The sequence below is a fragment of the Carlito syrichta genome, unplaced genomic scaffold (genome assembly GCF_000164805.1).
Source record: "Carlito syrichta isolate Samal-C Ts95f unplaced genomic scaffold, Tarsius_syrichta-2.0.1 Scaffold311867, whole genome shotgun sequence".
Classification (NCBI taxonomy): domain Eukaryota; kingdom Metazoa; phylum Chordata; class Mammalia; order Primates; family Tarsiidae; genus Carlito; species Carlito syrichta.
In genome coordinates this window covers 224,547-236,629 of record NW_007255963.1, presented here as the reverse complement: position 1 = coordinate 236,629, position 12,083 = coordinate 224,547, and the positions used below count along the sequence as shown (strand labels likewise).

The following is a 12,083-nucleotide window of genomic DNA, read 5'->3' as shown; positions in this document are numbered from 1 at the left end:
CATTTTTTTTAAATGTTCATTTCTTAATGATTAATAATGAAGGCGTTATTAATCATGAAATTAACATTTTGTATGTTAATTGGCTGCTCCATTTATTTTATGATTTATCTTATGTTTTTAGTTTTTGTCTAATTTATCTCAGTTTTTTTATTACTTTAGTTTTGGTTCTTTGGGGGATATTAGCACCTTACTATATTTACTGCAAATATTTTCTAGTGAGCTGTTCTTAAATTATTTCCCCTTTGGTCTTTAGTTTGGATTTTAGTTATATATTTTTAAAAAGCAGATGGATCCAGTAAATTGGGATATCATTTTAAATAATATATCCTTCTCCTTAGAGGGAAAATGTGAATAAATGGATGAAGATCATGTTTTTGAGTTCAGTTTTCATTCATTGAAGTCACGCAGGAGTAAGGAAATTATTCCTTGCTTTATGTTGAGCTTTTAGTTCATAGTATTTGGTGTTTAGTCATTTAAGTCACCCAATAACAAAAAAAATTGTAGTAGCCCTTTTTGGAAAGTCATAGCATACACTATTAAGGATAATAAATTTATCATTTTAAAAGTTCTAGCATTTAGGAATTTTTTAGCTTAATACTTTTTTTAAGAGAGGAATTAGATTAAGGACTTTTTGTTCCCTGACAATGTGTTATTTATGTTATGGAGACCGTTCACATGATTGACTCTGTGTTGCCATGAAAAAGAAAGGAAAAATCATTATATCAAAATTGGGAATATAGCATTGAATTTCAGATGAGGAAAGTGATGAAAGCATGAGTGGGAAAAAATGCTATTCTTGGGATAATGCATAACTGATAAAAGTACCTGTCTTTGTTTCTTAGGGATGTTTCGAAAGGATGAAGAACTGACTCCATCACAGAGGGGTTTAGCTGTAAGGTATGTGCCCTTGCACTGTGTCCTGCCACGGTTCCCACCTCTCTGTCTAGGATACACATTACTTCTTGTGGGTAAGACTTGCTAGTTCTTCTAGAGGCACTTAGCTCTGAAAACCAAGCCTTGCTCTCTCTGCACACCTCCTTGCCACCAGTTCTTGCGGGGCTGGGTTAGGCATCTCTTCTAAGGCTCCTAAAGCCTCTTGCCTCCTGTGGACCATGAGACTATCTGCTAAATTTTTTGTTCCTATGAGACTCTGAGTTCCTTGAAAACAGGAAGATAGTATAGTATTAATCTCTGCTGTGTGATAATTACTAGTAATACTAGTAGCTACCATTTATAGACTAGTAACTTGATAGCAGGAACTGGACTAAGGTCTAATACATTAATAATAGCACATAGATGTCATGTTTTGAAATAATGAAGAGCCAGTAAGATAATTTTCAGTATTATTTAAGGAATTCATTTTAGAATAGCCTTATCCTTCATTTATTGAAGGTACTCTGATGATTAATCAAAGGTTCTATCTCAACATGATATAATTAGAGGTCAAATACTCATTTTACTTAAAGAAAAATCTCCTGTGGATTATCTTGTTTGTAAATCTAAAACTAGTAAATGCATAGCTGCTTCAAGAATGAGATCAGGTTTGTGACAGTAGCTAGACCTACACTAAGTGTTCATCTTTGATCCCACGTAGCAGGTCTTGGGAATCTTCTTATATTCTCCCCATTTTAAAAAGTGTTCTATTCTGATATTCTCTATAGTCAATCTTTATATACCAATAAATATGCATTTAAATATACTTCACTGGCTAGGTGCGGTGGCTCAAACCTGTCATGCCAGCACTTTGGGAGGCTGAGGCGAGAGAATTGCCTGAGCCCAGGAGTTCGAGACCAGTCTGGGCAACTTAGTGAGACCTTGTCTCTACAATATATTAAAAAATTAGCCAGGCACGGTAGCTATAGTTCCAGCCACTTGGAAGGCTGAGGTGGAAGGATCACCTGAGCCCAGCAGGTCGACACTGGAGTGGCTGTGAGCGTGCCACTGCACTCCAGCCTGGGTGACAGAGTGAGACTCTGACTCTAAAAAATAAAAAATAAAATATATACATAAATATACTTAACTGACGAGAGAGTGATTTGATCTGGGTCCTGTAATCTTTAGGAGTCCAGCTCCTGTTTCTTCTTTCCGTCTTACATAGAGCGCAAATCCCCAAACCTGGTTAAGTTTAACTCTCCCCCTATCTGAACAGTAGAAGAAATCTGAGTGGAAACAATTCAGTCTTGCTGACCATACTCAGTTTGAATTTGTTACCTCAAATTTAAAATTATGATGCTTAGTGCTGCCAACAATTCCACTACATTTCCTTAGTCTACTCACTTTCCTATACTCTTGTAAGATTAAATATTCTTTCTCCTCATACTTCCTGGTACTCCCCCATACTCTTGGTGGTAGCAAAAGTTTATTCTTTAGAGGAAATAAAAGCAACCTACCTCATTCTGCAACCACACAATCTACCATACTGCCTGAATCAATAACAAAGTACTCTTTCTTTTCAGATACAAAGTATTAGGTGTTTGTAATCTAAAGCCAACTTTTCACTTCTAAACTGAATCCAGTTCCTTCTCAAGGATTTTGCTGCCTCAGTTATCTCATCTCTTGCATCATAGATTATCAGTTTCTCTCTCTCTGGATCATTCTCTCCCAACTTAACAGAAACAGCTTGCTTTTCTTACACTCCCTTCTAGCTACCACCACCTCATTACTCCACACTTGTTTACAGCAACTCTCTGTGAAAGCCTTGTCTATACTTACTGTCTCCACTTCCTCTCCTCAACCCCCTGTAGTTAATTTTTGTCCTCACTCTTGGTCAGAAATCATGCTTTCAAGGTTGCCCTTAATCTTGGCAAATTCCATTGTCAGCTTCAGTTTGCATGATGCTCAACCTCTCCACAACATTGTCCCATTTGACCACTCTGTCCTGAAATACCTTCAGTTGCCTTCCAGTACACAACTTTCTTTGGTCTTTCCTCCTCTCTCACAAGCTCTTTCTCTCTTTCTCCTTTGCTGAATCCCCTGCCTCTGCTTTACCGTTAGCTTGGTGTACTCCAGGGCTCAGCTCTTTGCTTCTCAGTTTCTCCAGGTGATCACATGCCTCTGTTGGCTTTAAAGGCCAGGCCATCTGCATGTTTAAAGTCTCCTAAATGTCTGGCTCTGCACGGTGGCTCAGGCCTGTAATCCCAGCATTTTGGGAGGTCAAGGTGGGGGAATCAGTTGAGCCCAGGAGTTCGAGGTCAGCTTGGGCAACACAGTGAGACCTTATCGCTTCAAAAAAAAAAAAAATGCTGGGCATGGTGGTATGTGCCTATAGTCCCAGCTACTGGGGGTAGGGGTTGGGGGTGGGAGCCCAGAAGGTGGTGCTGCCGTGAGTCAGGATCACACTGCTACATTCCAGCCTGGGTGACAGAATGACATCCTGTCTCAAAAAAAAAAAGTCTCCTGCATTTATATTCCCACTCAAACTTCTCTGAGTTTCAGCCTCGTATATCCAATTGCCATTTGCCATTTCAGCATCTTTGCATGTGAATAGTGATGGGCAGCTCAAACAGATCTTGCTCAAGCAAAATTTCTAATTTCTGCCTCCCTTTTTCCCCCCACCCCCCTCCAACTTTTCCTTCACCATTGTTACCCACTTAGTTAATAGCGGTGCAACTTATCACTAGTGGCTTGGGGGGAAATTTAGGCAGACTCATTTTCTTACTGTAAATACCCTTCACCAGTTATAGTCAATGTAGCCTTTCCTTTAAAAGAGATCTCTAATCTGACTGATTGTCACCATTTCCACTAGCATCATCGTAGCCCAGACCCTCGTTTTCTATTTGGTCTCCCCATTTTCTTCCATTCCCTCTGCAGCCTGCTTTTCAGCTAGGAGACAGATCCTTTTAATGTGCATTGGATTATATTATTCCCCTCCTCTGACGAAAATCCTTCAGTGGCTTTTCCTGTCATTGGAAGATAATCACAAACCCTGAACATAGCATGTGAGGCCTAGCAAGAACCTGGAACTCTGTGCCCCTTCTTCACTCAGTCCTCTCTTGGCTATGCAGACCCTGCTGCCAAGGAATGCTCCCTTTGCCTTGCCGCCACTTTCGGTCCCTTTGTTTTTCTTCATCATATGGATTGCTGTCTGATGTTACATAATATATTTATTTGAATTGTTCCTCCCCTGCCCTTCAAATACAAGGTAATTTAGAAAAGGAACTTTTGTCTTGTTTATCATTGTGTTTTCATCACCTAAATAGTGGTTTCCCCACTAGGAGTGATTTTGCCCCCAAGAGGCCTTTAACGATATCCAGAGACATTTTTGGCTGCCACGACTGGGAGGAAAAGTGCTACTGATGACATCTAGTGGGCAGAAGCTGCGAATGCTGCTTAACAGCCTGCAATGCACAGGACAGTCCCTTTGACAAAGACTCATTGACCCAGAATTTAATTACTGAATTCTGCAGTTGAGAAGCTATCACTTAAAGCAACACATCATTGATATCAAATGAGTATTGATGAAATGAATGAATGAAAGGTTTTTGTTTAATAGTGTAAATGAAACATTACAATTAGACTTAAGTCCTCCTTTTAATAGCAAATGTTATTGTTATTTACTTTAGTACATACAGTGACTTGTTCGAGATGACAGTTGAGCCAGAAATCACATCAGCACATTTCATGGTTAAGAGTTATCTCCTGCCCTTGCAAATCATGATACACAGTTTGACTTGGTATTAAAGGTAATTGGTATTGAGCGTGAAGCACTGCTGCTGGGTAGGGAGTTTTTTTGTAACCTTGTGATTGCAGGGTGCTTACCCTGGTGCTTGATATAGTGAGAAAGTACACAATTTCATCATGAAATAGAAAGAACTAAAAGAGAATATCTGCCAGAAATATTTTCTGTCATCAGTTTTGAGCCCTAACAAAAAACTAAAGTTTCAGATTCAAGATGCTTTTAAATGTGGAAAAATAATGCTGGAAAAATTAAAAAGGAAGTTTTGACTGTGTGGTAATCTAGATATTGCCAGATGAATGTTTTGTTCTATTTTTAATTTTGTTTTTTAATTTATTTTCAAGCCAGAGACTCACTCTCTTGCCCAGGCTGGAGTGCAGTGGCACAGTCACAGCTACCGCAGCTTCAACCTACTGAGCTCAGGCGATCTTCCCATTTCAACCTTCCAAGTAGCTGGGACTACAGGTGTGCACCACCATGCCCAGCTAATTTATTTATTGATAGATTTGTTATAGAGACAAGATCTTGCCATGTTGCCTAGGCTGGTCTCGAACTCCTGGACTCAGGCAGTCTTCTTACCTCGGCCTCCCAAAGTGCTGGGATTACAGGTGTGAGCCTGTAATTTAATTTAACTTAAAATAATAATAATAATAATAATGATACTTTACTAAGTATTATAATAAGCCTGGTGTGGTGACTCACACCTGTTGTTTGTCTCAGCTACTCAGGAGGCTGAGGTAGGAGTGAGCCCAGGAGTGCAGGTCAACTTGGGCAATATAGTGAGATCCCTTCTTTAAAAGAAAAATAAATGATAGTACATACAACATAAGAGGTGTTCTCTCAACTTCTCTTGCCTACAAAGAATGTTTCTGTTTTTTAAGGAGATAGCTTATCATATGTAGAGAGGAAGAAAGGATTGTAACATGTTCAAGAAGCCTGCTTACTGTCCCCAGGTATAGTTCTTTTATTTGTAATAGTTTGTAATTGACAGTGGGCAGTAAACTTGACTAATGGAGTTGGCTTTAAAAATAAATAAAAATCTAAACTGCTTATTCATTTATATGATAACACTGATAGTCTAAATGGTCTCCTGTGTTAACCAACCATTTTCACCCTGTGACCTATGGGTATTATTTGGATAGAGCTCAAAGCAATTGAATTCAAAATGTTGTGAGGCATCCTTGACTCCCTTATCTCTCACACCCCACAGCCAATCCATCACAACCTTGTGGCTCTACTGCCAAGATATGTGCAGTATGTGCTGCCCCACTCCTCCGGCCAATGTCACTTCCTGCCTGAAGACTGCATGAGCCTACTGACAGGTCCACACACAGGTGCTAGAGTGATGTTTTGAAACATAGGTCTTTAAAACTCTACCGTGGTTTTTCATCTCATTCAGAATAAAGCCTAAGGTTCTTGCCATGCCTAATAAGGCAGGCCCCATAGTATCTCTCCTTGGCTCTCTACCCTCTGTCTCACCTCCTTCCTTGGGTTCAGTGTCGACCAGCCTCACAGCCTCCTTACTGCCAGGCATGCCTAGCTCAGGGATCTCTCCACTGATCATTCCTTCTGCTGGGAATTTCTGTCGTGGACATCTGTACAACTCCTCTTTGACTTGTTAATATAATAAACTACCCCGTTCTCTTTGTAGCAGTTAGCGTCGCTGAAAGTACTACATACATAGTTACATTGTAATGCTATGTATAATTATATATACATATAATATGTGTGTGTATAAAATTTATTTTATGGCTTTTGTAACTGGTATATAACCTCCACAAATGCAGAATTTTCCTCTGTTTTGTTTACTGCTATATCTCGATACCATGGAGCATGCTGAGTACATAGCATACAACATGTATTTGTTAAGTGAGTGAAAACTGACTAGTAAGAGATGATACCTTATGCCATAGCACGTCCATCTTAGGTTTGTTTCATTGTGATAAATTTAAGTAGAAACCCCTCATATTTGCTCATATATATCTATATAAAAACTCTCATTCAAAAATACTATTGTGCATTATACCATCCTGGTCTTTACATTCTTACTATATGGGTGCAAATGAAAATTAAGGTTTGTTTTATTTTGGAAATGGTAAGAGCAGCAAGATAGATTATTATTTATCAAGTTTTCTGAAAAGCTTATGTTACATCTCACAAGTTGCATGTGTTTTCATTGCAGGCGCATGCCAAGCCTACTGGAGTATTTAAGTTATACCTGTAACTTCATGGGTATCCTGGCAGGCCCACTCTGCTCTTACAAAGACTACATTACTTTCATTGAAGGCAGATCATATCATATGACACAACCAGGAAAAAACGGAAAAGAAGAAACACAGTATGAAAGAACAGAGCCATCTCCAAATGTAAGATCATGAGGTTTATCTGGAGCCTTTAGAGCATGTATTGTTTAGTCTTATTTATTTAAAGGTGTCAATATTTTCACATTTTTAATTTGCCCATCCATTTCTTTAAAAATATTTTTCAAGTCTGGGCATGGTGGCTCACTTCTGTAATCCCAGACTTTGGGAGATGGAGGCAAGAGAATCGCCTGAGCCCAGGGGTTCAAGACCAGCCTGGGCAACTTGGTGAGACCTCATCTCTACAAAAATTCGCTGGGTATGGTGGTGTGCACCTGTGGTTCCAGCTACTCAGAAGGCTATGGAAAGATTGCCTGAGCCCTGCAGGTTGAGGCTGCAGTGGCCGAGAGCATGCCACTGTGCTCCAGCCTGGGCGACAAAGTGAGACTCCTACTAAAAATAAATAAATATACATACATATATATATAAAGCTGGAAAATTAGGTACTGGTCAACCTGATTTTCTAGGCTTTTCTTTTACCTATGACTTGTGTCTTGTGTTCCAGCAAATTATAAACACTCTGTTCTCCCTTCCTTTTATGCTTTTCCTCTTCTCTCCCTAATCATTGCCAATTGAAATCTTATTTCGCTTTAAAGATTTACTTCAAATATCACCTTTCTCACAAAACCATTTCTGATTCCTACAATAAAGAGATAATAATAGCAACACTTTGACAGCACTCACTATATGCCAGGCACTGTTGTAAGCACCCCACACAGTTACTCTTTCATCCTTCACAGTAATCTTATGAGGTAGGTGCCATTTTTCTCAGCATCTAACAAATACAGAAACAGATTCAGGGGCTAAGTAATTTGACCAGGATTTCCCCATATTATTAGTAGGAGAAGTAGAATCCAAACCAGTTCAGTCTGGGACCAAGACTGTGCTAAATTATCTGACAACTGAACATAATTTTACTTCCTTTGAGCTACTAGGATATCTGAAACTGCTGAGATTCTGCTTCATAAAAAAAGGCTATGAGGCTTTGTGTAGACTGAGTTTTTGTTGGATTTGATCTGGTAAAGTCTAAGTGTTCCATGAGAAATAATAGGCTAATCACAAAGTCTGTGAGATGAAGAAAAGGGGCAAGTATATTTCCTCTGAATGTGGGGCTTAGAGCAAAGGGTCACCTACTTTCTCCTATAACCTGCCATCCTTTATCTGTGTGGGCAACAAAAACTAATGTAGAAATGTGCACCCAGTCACAAAAGCTATTATATGGTGTCTTTTCTACTATGTAACTCATGTTTATACCAAAAAAGATGTTTTTGTTTTCAATTGAAAAATTTTTTTTTTTAATTTTCTCCTTTAAGGTCATGTTTTTATACTTTCTTTTAACTGGTTAAGTGTTAATTAGGAAATGCCACGTCAAAATGGGTTGAATTTCATACTTGAAACTGGCATTTCATTTAGGCACAGTAACTCACACCTGTAATCCCAGCTACTAGGGAGGCTGAAGTGAGATGATCTCTTGAGACCAGGAGTTCAAGAGCCATTAGGCAACATAGTGAGACCCCCATCTCTAGAAAAACATTTTTTAAAAAAATCAGCTGGGTGTGATGGCAAGTGCCTGTAGTCCCAGCTACTCAGGTGCCTGAAGTGGGAGGATCACTGGAGCTCATGAGTTCGAAACTACAGTGAGCTATGATCACACCTACTGTACTTCAGCCTGGGCAACAGAGTGAGACCCTATCTCTTCAAAAAATTTTGGGGTACCTGCATAATCAATGTTTGTATACCTAAGCCTGAATTGTATCCCACATTTTTATAATTAAAAAAATAAATAATAATTTTAAAAAATAAAATAAAAAATTTTAAAAAGAAAGAAAAAGAAAGAAAATCAGGTTTGGCTGCTAAAACAAGGACCAAAATAACAGGAGCTTAAACCAAATGGAAATTTATTTTTCTGTTACATGGTAGCTCACATGTAGGGAATGCATGGATAAGATGGCAGCCCCGTAGTATTGGAGATCTAAGCTCTGTCTTTCCTGTGCACATTACTTTTTGCTCATATCCCATTGACCAGAACATAATCACATAGCCATACTCAGCTCAACAAGAGGCTGTGATGTGTTGTCTTGAGCTAGACTTCCCAGTTCCCAAGTGAAAATTAGGCTCCTGGGTAATGCCTGTTAGTCTCTGTCATGATGTATATAGGTCTGTTCTCTGGGACTGTTTAGTTTTTTGAGTGAAGGATCCTCCAGTCTTCTGCCTGAGACATACAAACTTGAGTGTTGGTCATTTTTATTCCTGCACTTTACCCCGTTCTCCTCTGGACTATGTTGAAAAGCCTGGGTCTTCTCTTGTTATGTGTATTCTCGGGCTCCTGGCGGAAGGGCATCCACTTTGCTAAGATATGTCAATGTCTATATATCTAATATAAAGTAAGGTGATTTATGTTTATCATATATCTTATATAACAATATATACCAATTTTATGTATAATACTTTTTCTTTTACATATGTATAAGATATATACGTGTGTGTGTGTGTGTGTGTAGAGAGAGAGGGAGAAACGGAGAGAGAGATGGTTTTATACACTCCTCATACACATCCACCTTACTGAGCAGAGAGGCTGTGAAAACCTGGTTACATCTGACTTTTCATTAGCCCTGCTCCCGGTTGTAGGCCTCTGCCTGCCTTCACCTGATGCCTGCACCGACTGATCCTTTTCTGGGATTCTCACTGGTTTGTGTACCTCCTGGTAGCTAAGATTGTGTATATGTAACTTTAATTTTCTTTTTTTTTTTTTAACTGAGACTTAGAAACTTTGCATGTAGCATAATGGCCACAGTATTTCTAATTACATTACTAAAATGATCTACCCCATTTTTAGATTAATGTATGAGATTTTTCTCTAATTACCTTTTTAAAGTCTTTTATTCAGATGTATAGGTAAGATACTTGGAAGGAAGTTTGAAAAAAAGAATAGTATGTTTTATTAGAGAAAAGTTTAAAAGACAACTAGGAAAATGAAAATGATAGCAACTGCAGCAAGAGATCTTTGAACTTTGAGGACCACCTAGCAGGAGCAACCCAAGAATCCAAGAATAAAATAGTTTTTTCAAAAGTGCAATGAGACTAGCATATGTTTTGACTCTTGTCTTTGAGATATCCTTTTGGCACTGTTACATAAAGTGTTAAAATATAGATCTTCATTTATAAATTACTTCAGTTAGTTTGAATATTATTTAGTTATTGTATAGGGCACTCTAAATCTAAGTATTTTGTTGCAAACCCTCATCTGGATCTAGTCTGTTTTTTCCTTTCACTTGTTTTTTTCCCTTCATAATCTGTAATATCTCTTTTATACTGAATGAGGTTGAAATATACTAGCCTTCTAAAAATACAAAAAATCATGAGTTGTAAAAATACGTAGTACCATGGATAGATGATTTAACCTTATCACACTATTGGAAAGAATGGCCTCTTATTTCCATCAGGGTCTTTTATGCAAATCTTTAGTCTTCTCAAGTATGTAACTCTGTTGGTTTCAGATACTTCTTGAACAAAGTTATATTAAAGAACTTTCAGATTTAAAGACATGTATAATTTTCTTTATTCTAAAAATAATATCTATGAAATGCCTAGAATTTGGAAAATATAGAAAAAGCACAGTGGAAAAAATATCATATTCTTTATATAAGACCCACTACCAAAAGTAATTAATGTTCTTTTTTTTAGTTTGTCTTCACTTCCATTAGCAACTATACTCTTATGCTTGCTTTTAGATAATCTATTTTTTGGAAGTTCTGAAAACACAAATTGAAGTTTTAGTGTAAGTTGAGCCATAATCCTCAGATAAGGTTGGAAATGTTCATTCTGTGAGACCACAAGGGACTGTAAATGCTCAGTACAATGTAGCTTTTGATTTTTTTTTTGGATCAGGAAAGTTATAAGTACATGATAAGTTATAAGTAAATGATGGTACATTTAGGAAGATTAATCTGTTTATAATACATAAAATGAGTTAAAAGGAGTGTGGAATAAATTTATGAAATCTCGTCTTTTGCTTTTCAGATTGCAGTTATTCAGAAGCTTTTAGTCTGTGGACTTTCCTTACTGTTTCACTTGACTATTTCTAAAACTTTACCTGTGGAGTACAACATTGATGAGCATTTCCAAGCTACAGCTTCGTGGCTAACAAAGGTTACCTATCTGTATGTCTCTCTTTTGGCTGCCAGACCCAAATACTATTTTGCATGGACATTAGGTAAGTAGCATGTGAATAAACTTTTCTGTGTATGTGTTGAAGTATTTCTTATAGATAGCCCCTAGTGTACCCTCTTGAGGGCATATATTGCTGAAGACCAATTTTAATTAGGGTCATCTATGTAAAAGAAACAAACCTTATAACTTGCATGTAAGGGTATTCTAAAAAAAACTGGGTAAGGCCCATTTTATTATAATGCAAGATTAAAATCAGTGGATCATGAAAAAGACAACAGATATTTATTGAATACCTATTGAATACTAGATTCAGTGCTAGCCAAAACAGATACTAGTATGTATAAGACATAGTCCCTACCCTCAGGATGCTTATAATTTCATGTGATTGTGTTAAACTTACCACTATGATATCTGTTATATAGACTTAACCATTGTATAATACAATTGGTACTTCAGCAGCAAAGTAAATAAGTGATACTGGTGCACTGAAAGGGGGTCGTTACTTATGTTTGGAAGGTAGAACAAATATCAGAAAAAAGAGAGCATTCAATTGTGCCTTTAAGATTGAATGGACTAGCCGGGCTCAATGGCTCAGCCTGTAATCCCGCACCTTTGGGAGGCTGAGGTGAGTGGATTGCCTGAGCCCGCGGGTTCGAGACCCGCCTCGGCAGCGAGACCTCATCTCTACAATAAATCAGAAAATCAATCGGGCGTGGTAGCGCGTGCCTGTAATTCAGGCTACTCGGAAGGCTGAGGCGGAAGGATCACCGGAGCCCATCAGGTCGAGGCTGCGGTGGCCGGGAGCGGCCACTGCACTCCAGTCTGGGTGACATAATGAGACTCCAACTCAAAAAAAACCCCAAAAAACAAAAAACAAA

At 38.2% G+C, this 12,083-nt stretch overlaps 1 protein-coding gene across 1 annotated transcript in view; it reads left to right on the top strand.

The window, feature by feature from the left end:
- The window catches only part of MBOAT2 (membrane bound O-acyltransferase domain containing 2), a 98,616-nt gene that overhangs the window by 72,807 nt on the left and 13,726 nt on the right, over positions 1-12,083 (top strand). The window contains exons 5-7 of the mRNA XM_008069220.1: positions 843-897; positions 6,858-7,041; positions 11,056-11,248. Coding sequence (XP_008067411.1) covers positions 843-897; positions 6,858-7,041; positions 11,056-11,248 — 432 coding nt within the window. The remainder of the gene's footprint in view (positions 1-842; positions 898-6,857; positions 7,042-11,055; positions 11,249-12,083) is intronic.